The sequence below is a fragment of the Atractosteus spatula genome, chromosome 6, assembly GCF_055471065.1.
Source record: "Atractosteus spatula isolate fAtrSpa1 chromosome 6, fAtrSpa1.hap1, whole genome shotgun sequence".
Taxonomy (NCBI): domain Eukaryota; kingdom Metazoa; phylum Chordata; class Actinopteri; order Semionotiformes; family Lepisosteidae; genus Atractosteus; species Atractosteus spatula.
In genome coordinates this window covers 43,325,240-43,341,715 of record NC_142711.1, presented here as the reverse complement: position 1 = coordinate 43,341,715, position 16,476 = coordinate 43,325,240, and the positions used below count along the sequence as shown (strand labels likewise).

Genomic DNA, 16,476 nt, shown 5'->3' with positions numbered 1-16,476 from the left:
TGAAAATCTCATTATTTTAAAAGAAAAATGAAATGAAACAGTAAATTATTTGTAAGTCTCAGGCATTAAGGGTGAGCTGCCTGAAGTTTTTGGTGGCACAGTACTGCAGTTGACTCAAACAGCTGGGGCCTGGGTTTAGTTCCTGGGGTGCTATCTGTACGGAGTTCACATGTTCTCCCTGTGTTTGTGTGGGTTTCTTCCAGGCCCTCTGGTTTCCTTTTTCAGTCCAAAGACATACAGTACTGGCAAATTAACTGGCTCCTGTGAAAACAGGCCCTGAGAGTGTGCGTGTCTGTGTCTCTGTGTGCTGTGTGATGTACTGGCGTCCTGTCTAGGGTGTATCCTGCCTTGTGCCCATTACTTGCCGGGATAGGCTCTGGCTCCCCCGTGACCCAGTATTGGAAAACAGATAGACGGAATAATTTTAATTCTTCTTTTAGATGGGCTCAGAGTGAGCCCCTGCAGTAGTAGAACTACGTTGAGTTCTATAGCCCGGACATCACAAGAGCAAAATACTGGGCCAGGACTCTCAGTGAAAACCACTCCTGCAACGTCCTGGACACCTGCAGGCTACCAGACACGGGGACTGTTGCTGCGAGATGAAATGTCAAGCAACAATTAGTGATTTTTATGCCTTTAATTTCTAAATCACTCATCGGCAATTTGTGTGGCTCACTGATTCAACATACAGTAAGTGCAACAGAAATAAAATACACACCTAGAGAGACGGTTCTATTTTAGGTCATTTACTTTCCACAGTATGGACTTTCAGACAAGAGTCTATGTTGGACAACAAGCTTCGGGAATCCTGTCTGACTTCAAGCCTATTCAGCCCTGAGGTCACCTGACCATCTTAAATGTCTGTAATCCTTAAAGAAAAAAAACTCCACCCTCTTTATCCCAATGGAAATGTAATCATAAGCACTATTCACAACTTAACGTCTCAGTACACTCTTCCTATTCCATGGCCTTGAATTGCTGAAGCAACAAGTAAGCTGTTAATTAGAGTGTACTGGAGGCATAAAGAGTCGCCTGCCAACATCTATTAACAGTTCTTCAGCAGTGTGTTTACCAGATTAAACACAAAAGAAAGGCCTGCTGCTGCCTGCTTGTTCTGATCATGGGGATCTGGAAATTGTAGCCATAGATTAACAGGACCATTATAATCCACAGTCACCAGAACCTCTTTAACAAAGCAGTGAAGTGTCTAAAAGTAATGGATGAGTCATTGTCTGGCCTATTTCCCTTTACCGTATGCGATTCACTTCATTTGAAGTCAAGAGCGATCAGTTGAAGCCCCAGTCCAGTTGTTCTACTGAAATTTTAAATTCCCATCTGACCAACAGATATGCCAAGGGTGCAAATAAAAACAGCTTTCTTCTGCAATGTAAACTTCGTAAGACTGCATTTTTGGTCTGACTAATTGGCTGAGGAAGATGGGATCCAAACTGAAGTCAAATAATACATTTTACTCTTCACATGATCTGTGTCAACTGCAGGAAGAATGTTCATTTATTTAGCAGGTGCTGTTATACGTTCAGATCCACTGCACTAAACTGCATTATCCATAAATCACCCACAAATGTTGAGGAATACCAAAAACATACACAATTGGAGAAATTCTCTTACCGTTGCCGACAGCGCCAGACAGAAAAAAGTGAACTTTTTGATGTGTGATTTGGTCACTGTTGTCCCACTGTTGGTCAGCTTATTGCTCGGATTATTCTAGGGGAAAGAGGAGATTTTGTTATTTGTCATTTAGACTAGGATTTCTCACTTGGTATGGTTAGCTAATTTCATAGGCAAGGGGAATAATTAAGATCATTACCATCACATTACTCTTGAGGGGGGAAAAAAACACCTTCCTTCTGGGTGGTAATTTAAGTAAAGCCTGGCTTTCATCCCAAATCAATTTAACAAAAGTGCAGAGACCAAAAAGCTCAGATGAAAAGGGATGATGACCCCATAATTAATTACTCTGAAGAACAAATAACAGTTTACTGTTGATATTTGTCATTCAGTAGTCTTCACATACAGTACAGCTTACCAGTAATTACATACAGCAATGAAAGGCAAGCTCCCTTTGTTCCAACCACAAAGTAAGACAAGTTATCTACATTTATCATGTGTCAGTGATGTAGTGTAACACAGCCTGTGATTCACGTCAAATTATACCTGTAGTTTTCAGCAATTATTACAGTATCCAGGTTTCTTTACACAAGACTACCGTGTTATTTTAGGTCACTACTAAAAAAAATACTGTAGTCATTCTTTCTTTTTCTGCTGAGTAATAACTGTGACGTATGTCAAAGAAAACCCTTTGATTTATTTATTAAAAGCAATTGCAACATACTGTATCATCTAGAAAAAAACATTGAGAACAGCATACTCTGAAGACACGTGGGGTCGTGACCTCCCTCAATCATTTTAACTTGCAGCTCCATGGTTGAAGACGCATGTTTTCTAGTCCTTTAACTCGAGATTATAATAAACATTGGAGGTGGGGGTTCAAAAAGCAGCATTACGGCAATAAGGTGGTAAAGCAACTACTGCTGTGGTACTGAGGGAAGTTCAATGAAAATTAACAGTTCAGTAATGCTTTGAGAATGAGTCATGGAGGTCATTGCAGAACACACTGTATGGAAAAAAAGCTTGATTGTCACAAGGCACTTACATCACACCCTTTGTTAATGACTACATAGCAAGAATTTGTTACGGGGAAACAATCAGCTGCTAGCAAGTAAGTTATCTAGATGTTCGAATAGGGAGCTGTATCAGCATGCGTAGGCTGCAAGGAAACAGGTAAAGGTTCATTCCATGCTGGAACGTAAAGAAAAGAAATCAACAACACATCAGGATATCATTCAACCACAACAAAACTTCAACCAAGTGTATGAATTATTGACGTGCGTTTTTTTATAAACTGTGATACTTCTAAAGCATTTATTGGACAAGTATGTGCAGTCTTTCATCCATGACCAAAAGTGCTAAACACCATCTTCAAGGCTCAAATTCCTTAGCATATATACTGTACCAAGCTTCTGGTATAAGGTGAAAACACCAGTTAAGAGAATGAAAAAATGTTTTAATTTCACACATAATGACACCTTCAGATCACAGTAATTTGGAAAGGTCAAACAATATTTGTTTAGTATTAGAAGAGTACCCCTGACCCTTCTCAGTGACAAACAAGTAGGTTTTGCACTGCGTTATAGATAATAACCTATTACAAATTAAATAACAATTAGCAGGAAATAAGAAATTAATAAGAGATTTATTCAGCACTTGCCTACATCAAATTCTAATATACTTTATTACACTCTATTCCTGTTTCTCCATTTCAAAATGCTCAGATGACTACAGTCTTTTCTTACTGTGAATGTAAAAATGTTTCTCTTAGCATTATTATAAAGACTTAATATTAATAGGGAAATGTTTTTTTTTTCCAATTTGCCAAATATTGTAAATGAGCACCATTATGTACATTGTTGAAAAACAGGACTTGGAAACACAGCAATCAACTCCAGCAGGTTACAGACATTATACATGTACCATCAAGACTCGTAGGAGCAGATTTTGATTAACAGGTAATCTTGACATGCTTTACACATCTGTAATTAAAATATCTCCAAAAACATTTATTTTATTTTCATTTCCACCATGTAAAATGCTTGGGTTACACCTATAAATTGTGTACATATAAAATCCCATATGGTACATGCAACAAACATTGATTAAGATAATCATTTGTTAGGTTTTTAAAGCCTCTCAGTGTACAGTATATATAAATTACGGCTTGGAATTTCTAGTGCAACTTAAACATTATTAAGTGTCACTATAATTAAAAATACTACAAATTAAAAATACTACTGCATATATTTATTGCAAGTATTATGTCCATATCAAACAATGAACCACTAATAGCTTATATCCACAAATAATGAATGTTTGAAACCCCTCACTCCCAGGTCTAGATCTTGCTGTTTTTATGGTTTTGTATGTTTTTTTATGTTTTTAATCATCAGAGCTACTAATTGTTTGCAGCCCCTATTTTGCTGCTGTGAACATTTCATGATATTTACAGCTAAATACAGCTCCTGCTGAACTAGAAACAAACATTTGCTGTAACAGCCACCTCAAAGGCTGTTATTACCAGACCCATGATTTACCTTGGAGACACCTATAAACGTTTGTTTTCAAGAAAACCTGGAAGGGCTCTTCCATACTCCTGAAAGCCACAGAAAACAAAACCTTTGCAGCAGAGGTGTTTCATACCTCAAATGTAGGCACAAATTAAGCGAACAGGCAACCTCAGTTTTGTTTCCCATTCTTTATTTTTGCAATAACACTTATAAAGAGTTGCATGCAGACATTGAGAAGTGGTGTTCTAGCAACTCTTCAAATATTTTAAGAACTTTTTGATTTGCATTTTATTACTATCTCTGCAGACTCAGGTAGGTCTCTTCTGGAGAGTGTACTCTGTCACACAAACCTAATAAAATAACTGAAATGCTCCCAACTGCATTTGACACAGGGAGGTAAAAATTTGCTTGTCAAACAGAGCACAGCTGCAGTCTGTAGCAGGCAATTCCCCATCCTTAGAGAATTATAAAGTACTGGCCTTTGTAATAAAATAGAGAAACAGCATTCACAGTATCAATATGCTCTATATTTTTTTTAATAAAAACTGGAAGAAGCTGACTTTGCAGCCGAAGTTTTTTTCACTTTAAAGTTTCATTACATCTTATTTATTTCAAGAAATAAATGTCTTTGCAGCTTTCCTCAAGTAAACGCAAAGGATGTATTTGTGCTTTAGTACAAGAGCAGGTGTAAATCTATTTTAGTCCCAAGATGTGACCGAGTGAGAATTTTATTTTCTTCATCATTCTGATCCAAAACCTGTCTCTGTAAAAGGTGCACCTTCACCATAAGACAAGCACACAAACACATTTTTCTTTTACTTGTCAAAACACATTCAAAACCCTGTTTGCATCTTTCTAAGCTGCTTTTGTTGAGGTTCTTTTGTTGTGGTAACCAGAAAGCTTCATCATATCTGATAATGTTCCAAAATCGATTAAAAGATAGACAGAATCTACTATTAAAAGATCTTTTTTTTTCAATGTACAAAGAGAGGTTAAAGGTTTCAGCCATTTTGGGTATAAAATAGAACAATAATAAATCTACCAAAATGAACCCGACTCTTTGATAGTGGAAAATGACCATGTTCCTTACCTTGTCAAACGCAGGATAGACTGCTCTCAGTTCAGTCAGCCAGCCATAAGGCATGTGACCCACAGGGTATGTTGCAGTCAGAACCGCGACTGCCTACACATTCATAAAACACAAAAAGAGAGAAGTCAAGAAAACAGTTTCGGATGTTTTATAGCTTTTCTTGAGTGAATTTTCTGCTTAGTCAAAACATCTAAGTTTTTCATTTGGTCCATGACAGTACTGCAAATAATGGAACTTAACATTAACCATGTGTATTATACAGAGCTGTGGCCACAGGGGACGTGGCAGCCTGCTCTTACCTCCATCCCACTGTAGGATGGAGGTGGTGTAGAAAAGGAGTAGATACGCCTTTAAACAAAAATCAAGGTTGTTTTTGTTGCCAATAATGTAAGGCAATGGACAGAAATCCACAGTGTTATGACATGCAGAAATAAGGGAGATCACGTCATAAGAATGTGAAACTGCTGCAATAAGCAGCAAAAAAATCTGTTAAGAGTGACAATTTCAGCCTCAGACCTTTGATATATACTGTATGCAGCCCCACGCTTAACTTGGTGTCAATGTTACAAAAAAAGCTATTGCTTCAATCAGCATTTTTGTAGACAAGAAATGTAATGCAACTAAAGTTCAATGTCCAGATAATGTTTCACCTGTATTTCACCTACATGCTGTTAAAGCAGGGCTATATAAAAATTACCATTTATTTTATAGCTCCGAGGACACAATGTACAGATCTGTCTATCCATGTTAATACCTTCAGGTACAGTAGCATTAAAGATCATACATATTAGGGGCTATAAAAGTGTCTTTCTTATCTAATAAAGGAAGCAGTCAGTCATCAATGCACATATAATGGCTAACTGAGCCACAATGTATTCTTAATTGTTCAATTTCCTTCTTGTTGTGGCATTCATTTTCTTTAAACCATCTAATTATGTGCAATATGATTACCATTAAATGTAACAAGAAAAAGAGCTTTGACAAAAGATAGCAAGATTTGAAACATTTCTTCAATCATAAAGAGCTTAATTATCTTCCTTATAGGCATCACATTAAACAAAGTGGCAAACAAAATGCTTAAAGTATCCAAGCAAAGGGCAACACTATAGTTAAAACATGTTTTTTTAAAGAGGTTAGCACTTGTTTATAGGAAAAATACTTCTGTGAAGCAGGTGGTAAAGTCATGGGGGGAATTCAGGCTGCAGACTATACGCTGTGTGAATATAAAGTAGCCTGACCAGCTGATTCATATCAGATAAATGGTCCTGTTTCGGCAGGTCAAAACTAGACTGTTCTACAGTAAATGAACAAATTCTCAAAACCTAAAACAGAAGAGAGCACTCTGGTACTGTATATTTATATTTCATTCTGCAGTTTATGCTATGGAGCAACATTAATCTTCACACTAATATCTGCCTTCCACTGACTCTTAAAGGAAAAATAAAATACAAAAATATGTCTGGATGATGGCGTTTAATCTAATCTTGAAAAATGAACTCAAGAACTCCTCCCCACTGATAGCTGGTGTGAGGTGGGCGTTCTGGCGCGCTATGGCTGCCGTCACATCATCCAGGTGGATGCTGCACATTGGTGGTGGTGGAGGGGAGTCCCCATTACTTGTAAAGTGCTTTGAGTGGAGTGTCCATAAAAGCGCTATATAAGTGTAAGCAATTATTATTATTATTATAATTATTTTTTGGTTCTTCAGCTATACGTTAGGCCATTCTTATTAGAAAAAGGAATGTGTTCATGTTATATAAGTGTAAGCAATCATCATTATTATTATTATTAACAAAAGTATGTTTCCAGTGTCCTAACTAAGCCTTTCCAGCAAAAGATAAACTGCAACAAAATCATCATCATACCTTGTAGAGCATCCCAAGAAAATTGCTCCAATGAGCCCTTGGGAGCTCATTGAAAAGAAAAGGGCAATGAGTACCAGGGTGCAGTATGAGAGACTCACCTCAGTGGCTGCTGAGCTACCTTTGAGATCTCGGGAGACAAAGAGATTGACAATCGGCCGACTTATACGCTGGGTGGCAAGAATCAGGGCCAGGGGCCACCAGAAGCTCAACATTTTTTTGATCGTGGCGTCTCCCTAAAACACAGAAGTGTGGGCGTCAGTGATTTCTGTTGGTGTAGGATGAAAAGAAGTGTGATGGGGGAGTACAATTGCATCAGCCACTGGCTCAGTGCTTTGCGTGACATGACTAGCACACCATGCTTTCACAAAAGAAAGCTCACATTCACTTAAAAAGCAACTGCAAAAAGATTTACAGGTATACTCATCCTCTACTGACTGACGCTTAATTTTCTTTTCTGTAAAAATGGTACACAAAATGTCATTAAACAAAGCCAATTTTCCATTAAGCATTCTGTCCTAATAACTCTTCATTGACATGCATGATTTAGGAATCATATTAATGCTAAGGTTGTTCAATTCAAGACATTGAATACTACATGCACTTACTGTTTTGTTTGCAAGATCAATTTGCCATGTATTTCTCAATTCAATTACAGACAGCGTTACTCGAGGTAACTCAGTAACCATGGAGACTATAACACCGACGGGAAACATAAAGAACCTAAGAACACTGGCAAACACAAACTGGCAATCCGGCTCATTTAGTCCAGTTGGTTTTTAGTAGCCAATTGATCTAAGAGTCTCCTCCAGCTCCTTCCAGGGTACTGGCTTCAACAACATGGCTGGGTAGCTGGTTTGCGACATCCGTGACATGAATAAGAAATAAGTTCCAGGTTAAGAGGCTTTCAAGGACAAGTTTGTCCAGGAGTATATGAAGCTTAATGAAAAAGCAAACAGAGGCACTAAAATAAAGAAACTTGCTTTGTTTTCACTGTGGTGGGTTAGGCCACAATGCTTCCCATCCTGTAGAGCAATAATTAAAGCCACACCAGACTGTTTCCTCATTAGTGGTGTTTTGCTTTATAAGAATGGGAGGTAGACCAGGCAGAAATAAACACTCAAGGCTTTACGCAACGACTATAACATTTCAGAAAATGGTAAACAAGTGGTTATAATCATCCACTTTTCACATTATTAGATTTCTGGCTTTTTGAAAATCCTAAAATTATATGAGACTTATCATTCCACAGTAATTTTCCACACAAACTCTTCTGATTCAGTACAAAAATGGGATAATTTGAGAAGCTAAGTGAGAGTGACAGAGGGAAGGACACAAAAGCCAGCAGACTTTAAAACTGTGAGGCCTTAAATGACTTTAAGGCTTGATTCCAAATTGCTTCTCCCATCACAATTCCAGCAAGTAAGGCATGAGACATTTCTAGGCGTTGATTATGGTCAAATGTTAGTGGTAACTTTTATATAGACAACAGAACACCAAACAAAAACAATGAAATATGCAATATCCACTACACTTTCACTATAATCCATTGACTCAAAAATGTGATCCCAAAACCTCTTAACTGGGACAGTAATACAGTACTGGAATATTATTATTGTATTTTAAGCATAATGACATTCCAGGAAAGTGAAATAGCAATAAGAATAAAAACATTATCAGCATACAGATGGATATTGGGGGGGATATAGGAAACCATCAATTAATCCATCAGCCATCTGTTTGTTCCTGGTAGAGCCTATCCTGAAGACACAGGGATACACAGGATATTTCTCAGTATACACAAACACACCGTGGCAATTTAGAGACTTCGAGTAACCAATTCTCCAATTAAGAACATGTCTTTGAAAGGTGGGATGAAACCCAATCTGGTGAGAACATGCAAACTCCACACAGAAGGTGCCCAGGTCAGAAACAAATCCTGCACCCGAGAGCTGTGAGGCAGCCACCACCACACCCCCCTGCGGTCCCGCATTCAGCTACGGCAGTGAAAGAAACCCCTCATCAATCCATCCTAGAAATCCCTGCCCTTGCAATAATTTCATTTCACATATACAGAGGTTCCACAAACTTTATGCCAGCACAAAGCTGTGTAACTGATACATGAATTAGTACGAATAGGAGATTACTATGATTACTATTCAGCTGCTTAAGATGCTCTGATTTATAGAACTTGTCTGCATAAAAATAAGTCTAATGTCTCGCTGAAAGTCAGAAGAACTTTCCAGTCAGACCACTGAAGGAGAGTCCAGTGATTTTAGAGGACCTACCCCCACTTCGGGTCCACTGGAGTCAGGGATGATATCGTGAATGTTCCTGTAGTATCCCAGGCCCACGATAGTGAAACGCACCAGTGCTCCCATGTACAGAGACAGGATGGGGATGAGTAACGGCTCTATGCACTCCAGGTGACTGTGAAGCAGGATGGCAACGAACACGATCTGGAACAGCAGAAACAGAGCTAAACAAAGCTGAGCCAATGGAAAGCATACCCATTTCTACATCATAGGCATCTGCTTCCCTCAAGTCCGTGTAACAAATAACATTGATGACAGATTATCATAGCATACAGCATCTGTGACCTGCTCTCTGAAAGACGTCTTCTAAGGAGGTTTTTTATTAACATTAGTATCACAAGCGGCATTGTTTGAGCTCACAAGTACATAAATGTCCAAACGGAGACCCTATGCATATTTCAGAGTAGCGTTGACTTGTTTTTCCAATTTAGGTCGCTATCTGAAATCAGTGCACAGACTTCACAGAAACACACTTCCCTCGCAGAAACACCTTTGTTTCTTTCATTCTGTACAGTGGAGGAGTCAGAAATATAGTTATGTATCAAAAGGTTAGAAAGGGGATGCGTATGAGCTTGAGAACTGCAACGGGACACATGAAGAGGTTAATTCTGCCCTGTACAGCATGAAAAAAACAAACAAATGTTTCATCAGTGGAGCCTCTTTCATGTGACATACTGTATCTAATACCTGATTTTCCTTTTTCATCTATTTTTTACATATATAAATTATATATTATTATATATATAATATATTATGTGAACCTAGTAGACACATATTTTTTGTATCATAGTACTACTGTATATATAAGAGAGATTGGGGTTAAATGTACTGTATGTGCTATCATGTAATATTCTTTAGTCTTCCCTTAAAAACCAGTTAACTAATTGAACATAAAATGTGATGTACAGCATCCTTAAAATTCCCTTTCCCACATATTCTCTGATCTTTCTCATTTCCCTCAAAATGCCTGAAGACAGCCAAGACGTTGTGTTTTTCCAATGTAGAATTAACCTTTCCTTCTTCCAGATTTAAAACTGAGCTCCAAAATTTAATACACCTCTGAGCAGAAGGTAATATCACTAAGTAACTGGAACAATTAGTAAAACATAGTATATAGTTTTAGCTATACCTGAGCTACGACATCAGATATGGATGCACAACCCACTAGCAAGCTGTATTTGTGTTTCAGAAGGATGCCAGCATGGGTCCAGGCCTGCAACAACACAGATTAAACATTACTGAAGGGCCTACAGACCATCATAAACCGCTCAAGGTGTTGAATCCCAAAACAGATGACCCACCCAACTCTAAAGGTTACACAGAAAACAACTCTTTTTTCATAATTTACAAATAATATCCATAATACAAGACAGACAAAAACGACCATATAGTACTATATATAGACAAAGTTTAGCTCTGCAGCAAACAGTATCAGGAATTAATTCAGAGAAAGTTGACATTTGTGGTGTGACATTACTTTATCTATAAATTCTTGTCATTTGTTACCTGTCAGTATGAGGCTAAAACCTACAGTACTTAAGAACCGTAGGAATACCTGTCACTTTAAAATGACACTGCCAAATAGATTACTTGGAAACAAAATGTGAATATTCAGTGAGATATCTTACACCATGTTTTGACAGCCTAGTGCACTTTATCTTTCATTTATATCAAATAAAAAACAACAACAAAGTATCTTATCTGTTGTTGTGAAGACTAAACACAGGTTGCCTTACACAAGCAAAATTAGGCATGCTGGCTCTGTTTTTTATATACACATTTAATGTTGAACTAGAAAACACATTAAGCACTGAAAGAGTCATGATGGACTCTTCACTCAATTGGGAGATTCCTCTTAAAAAAAGATATGACGTAAACTATTTGTGCACATTTACTTTAATTAACCAATCTAGCTTAAAGGTTTTAAAAATACTTTCTGACCTCAAAAACAAGGCATCAAAGGTTAAGTTTTAAAGATGTGCAATACATGAAGATTTTTGTGCAACACACAAGGGGCTTCTACACACTGACAAGACCTTTAATATACTGGTTCAGCAAGAAAAACTACTAATACTGCGCACAGCAGAAAAGATCACAAAATACAGAATTACAGGTGTGATGGAATAAAAGGATTTGAAAAGGTGTTTTATGGTATTTTTTGGAAATATGAATAACCACATACATAATTTCTTTACATCCTGGCACAACTTTAAAGTTTGCATTAGATCAGACGATGTCTTGAATGTGTTTATTTGAATAATATCCAAACACTGAATCACACGGGAACACCAGGAATATTAAGGCAACCTGGGGATGTGGTTTGAAGAGTTCAGAATGCCAAAAGATTAAAAGTGTTACAATTACTTGGAATTTGCACATACTACTCTCTGCATGAAGGTTTAACCCACATTCACCTGCTCTTGAAAAAGGAAATAAAAATGCTCACCATTGCATCCAGTAATGGGAAGGCAGCCAGGTAAAGAAAAGCTTTTCTGGTCTTACTACCCACAGAATCATCCACATGGTGAAGCTTGTTGATGATGTAGTACCCCAGGTCTGTGTAGGCTGCAATAACACACAGGAGAGATGCATTCACATCACATAAACAAGAAGGAAGAGGTTTATTTGGAAGGGCACTTTCCTAAACAATGAAAAGCTGAAAAAACAAACAGAGGCATACACAGTGGTTTTTCCCAATTACTTGAGATTCAATGTTTCAATTTGCAGCTATTTCAAGATGGGGAAAACTAGTGACCACCTAAAACAAAATACTGCCTTGAGAGCACAGAGCCCAGGAGTCATGTAAGGTTAAAGTTGTAACAAATACCTTCTTCTAAAAACCTTTAGCAGACTATAGGTTTTCTGTTCAAAAACATCACTTGCATAGGTGCTTATAGAGTTAGCTGGTCTATTCAAATACTGTAACTATACTTTGAACTTTGTGCACCGTGGTTTCAACGGCACCTGAAACTGACCACATGGCAACCACTTTTTAAGAATAAAAAGACATTACATACCAGTAGGCATGATATAGCTCAACGTGACTAAGTTTTGTCTTGTGGGACAAGTTGCCCTGCCAACTCACTGAAGCCGATCCTTGGATCAATTAACCACTGAAAACGGAATGAGCTATATGGGTCAAATCACCCTCTTTTACTCCTAACTGTTCATATGTTCTTATGACTATTATTTGTGCCCAAGATGGCTTGCAGACTTGCATCCACTCATTGATACCAGCTTTGTAAATACTTTCTATTGAGTATTGTTGCTGTCCACTGAAATGTGTTTCTCTTGGGCCCATTTGTCTGTGCACCAAATGTCACTCTTCCATAGCAGTTTTCCCCAACAGAGTTATTTGAATAGGCAAGCCAACTTTAAAAGCACCCTAGGATTCACCAGAAGTTGTCATTCCAAATCTTACAATGCAGTACAATGAACAACAAACAGTGCCTTGCAAAAGCATTCAGAGTCTTTCATAGTTTTCGCATTTTGTTGCCTCAAAGCTTGCAGTCATGACATTTTGACACTCAACAAATTCAAAGCAAAAATTAAACAGATATACAATATACAATCGTGACTTTTCAATTTGTCTTTCATGGATTCAAACCCTTCATTGTGGCAATCCGAAATTAATTTAGGATTAATTCACTGATTCAGGGGAAAGGAGGAAACTGTTGAGGGATTCTACTGCGAGGCCAACGCCTACTTTGAAAGAGCTATTGTGTTCAATGGCCAAAACAGGAGCAAATATGCATCAGTCAACAATATTCTGGTCACTCCACAAAGCTGGCCTATATGGTGGTGTGAAAAACCCAGCTCATATCCTGCAAGGAGTTTGCAACAAAGCACTCGACTGACAGTGGAAAAAATGTCAAGTGTGATGATGTGTTAGGGGGATGTTTCTTTTAAGCAGGTTCTGGAAAGATTTAATGGAAAAATGGATGAAACAAAGTACAGGCTAATAGTAGAGGAAAACATGTTTCAGTCTTCTAAAGACATAAAACTGGGGAAAGAGTCATGTTTGACTGTACAATGTTCCACAGCACAAGGCCAAAGTTATACTGGAGTGACGCAAGTACTGTATAAGAATGTGAATGTCCTTGAGTGGGCCAATTAAAATCCTGCCTTAAACCCTATTGAGAATCTGTGGAAAAACCTGAGATTGTTGTCAATAAGTGATCCCAAAGCATTACGAAAGAGCTTAAACAAATCCGTCAAGAAAAATTGGCAAAAATTGCACCAAGCTTCTGTGAGACTTGTATCTAACATTTTCATTTCCCCAAATGTACCACCACCTACAATTGAGCTTAGGACTGAATATTCATGCAATCAACATATTTCAGTTCTCTCTTTAGTTTGTGCCGATATTTACTGTAACTTACCTTACCCTTCTAAATCTTCAGTTTGAGTATTCACATTCTAATAAAATATTACGTTTAAAAGAACATGTATGCATGATTTTGTAATTTCAGAAAATGGGTTCGCAGAACTTCACATGGTCTGAATACTTTTTCAAGGCACTACCCTTTAGACAGGAATAACCCACTAGGCAGCTCTGCCAGTAGGCACAAAAATGACAATTTAAACTCTTGAGATGGGCCTTAGAAAACAGATATGGGTGCTGACTCCCCGACATAATATGGGAGTCATGTCCACATCAAGGGTACCTGAGAAGTAAAAGACCAGCCACTACAAAGTTAGAAATAAATTTCTCCCTGAATCAGTATACAGACTTAAATTATGTTGCACACAACAGAAATAAGGAAGGATGTGTAATATTTTTTAAATGTTTTATATACTATTTGTTAACTCCCCACCACACCCCCCACTCCGACGGCAGGCGGAGCGACGCGCCAGTTGGAGTATTTCTCGGTCGCAGTTAATGGCAACGTCAGCTCAAAGATTTGGTTCAAACCACCAAATGGAGACTGGTGTGCCGACAAGCGGACCCTGCTGATGCGGGATTAACGCTAGGAAAGAGAGATATACTATTTGTTAACATGAACGAAAAAAAAATCAAAGCTGATGGTAAAGGAAAGCAATGCAGTGAACATTTCAGTTGTGTGTAATGTCTACATCCAGCACTGAAACCAAATACTTTCAGTGCAGTAAGTATTCTTGCTTCTCCAGTAGCAAAACTACTGCAGAGAAACAATGTTGTACCTAATATTACTTCACCAAAAAACAGGCAATCTTAATGGTACCAATAAGAATGTAAATGGATAATTCTGCAAAGGTGTCTACTGGAACAGAACTGCCTCCTGATACACTTCTCCCTGAGAAGAAGGAGGCCCCCACTATCCAATGGAAAATGATCTCCCACTTAAGTTTAAATCTACCTGGAGCAGTCTTGAAGTAGTCAGGTAAAGAAGCCAGAAGACAGATGATAATTTCTTGTAATTTTCATCCCAAACCAGTTAACATATAGGAGGGGACCCACTTCATCCACCAGTGAAGTGCAGTACCAACCTCGGTGACACACAGATACTGTAGCACCATGCAGTAGTATTCCCAATACCCAGCAGACCAGGCAGAGAAGAAAGAAACCACATAACCAGTTGAAGAGACTGGGAACTTTAGGGCAGTCATATTGAGCAAACCCTCCGGTCATTGGCATTGATTTTTTCAGTTCATGTAGCTGTTTATTAAGAGCCTGTTTGAGGAAACGGGGTTTTAGCATTTTTATTTACTTTTTTCTCTGGGATTAAGGTAAACGTATATGCATTCAGTACACTGACTATTAAACAGTTTTGTAAACTTAATATTGTTTGATCCTGTTGTCCTTGTCAAAAAGAGTCCCTTTAAAAAGTTTAAAAACGTTTTTTTTAATATGTGGCCTTAAAATTATATTGTAGAAATCACAGCGTATTAAAATAGACTAATAAACCCAGCTACAAAAAACAAGTCCTTTCTCCCTTAACTTTATTGCAGTGGTTTGTTCTATGACATTTTATAACATCTACTCTGAGCATTGCACATTTCAAACACATTGGGAAAATTGGTAGCAATGTGGATTTTGCCAGAACATGAACAGTAGAGTAGGTAGCTAAGGTACAACAGTCATTTCCAGCAAACGAAATGACTTGATGTATTTGTTAGCTCAGGTTACTGGAAAAAAAAAATAAAGATGAAGGTGGAATCATGTAAAATTCCATTCCAGGTGGATTTAGACACCTCCCAGTGTCCGCAACTCGAGCCCAGTCACGTCACTGTTTCTCAAGCCCTCCAACTCCTAGAAGGTGTTTGTTTTTTTCTGACTTAAGTCACTTTCCTTTTTTAATCGCTGACCCATGCTGTTCCCTCCTCAACATGTGCCCCCTCTGCCAGTACCAGGGTTCCCACTCATTTTTACCAACCAAATTCCAAAACTTTTCCATAAGTTCTTTTCCTGCATAATTTACATTTCGCACGTCCTGGGTCTTCATCTTTTTGGAGCCATAGCTTGTATTTTTCACCTGCTAACCAGAGGTCACGGAAAACACATTTACCCGGCATTTTGACATGGGCGCTGGGCTAGCTTACGGCTCACTCTAAAATTCCCGCGAGAGGGTCCGACGCGACACTATAATGTGTCATGTTAGCAACGGCACTGCCACAGGTTTGCTAACTTATGAACAAAATTACATGATATAGTCATTGGGTCAATTAAAAAAAATATCCATGACTTTTCCAAAACTTAATGGATATTTTATCATTTTTCAAAACTTTTTCCAGGATTTCCATGACCGTGGGGACCCTGCAGTACGTACTGTACCTATGAGCGTGTGGAAAATCACAGCCACAGTGCCAGCCGCGACCATGCACAGCACAGCCTTGGTGCGGTCCCGCTTGCTGTTCACAAACACCAGGCCCACGTTCTTGAAGTCGCTCATCGGCCCCGTGAAGAACTTCATCAGCGAGTAGGCCAGGCCATAGCTGGCCAGCATCTCCACTGCATCATCTTTGACTGCCGCTATGCCCCTGTTCAAAGCCTGTGGGTGAAACAAGAAAACCACACCAGCAAACATGAGAAATATCACCTCACAGATGAGCAATTTCATTTCCGAATTCTAATTTATTTTTCCATG

General features: G+C 38.3%; 1 protein-coding gene across 1 annotated transcript in view; it reads right to left on the bottom strand.

The window, feature by feature from the left end:
* ankhb (ANKH inorganic pyrophosphate transport regulator b) overlaps positions 1–16,476 on the bottom strand; it is a 53,999-nt gene that overhangs the window by 25,242 nt on the left and 12,281 nt on the right. Inside the window, exons 2-8 of the mRNA XM_088918427.1 lie at positions 16,164–16,380; positions 11,856–11,974; positions 10,539–10,622; positions 9,383–9,553; positions 7,196–7,330; positions 5,233–5,325; positions 1,630–1,725 (exon numbers count right to left, since the gene is read on the bottom strand). Coding sequence (XP_088774553.1) covers positions 1,630–1,725; positions 5,233–5,325; positions 7,196–7,330; positions 9,383–9,553; positions 10,539–10,622; positions 11,856–11,974; positions 16,164–16,380 — 915 coding nt within the window. The remainder of the gene's footprint in view (positions 1–1,629; positions 1,726–5,232; positions 5,326–7,195; positions 7,331–9,382; positions 9,554–10,538; positions 10,623–11,855; positions 11,975–16,163; positions 16,381–16,476) is intronic.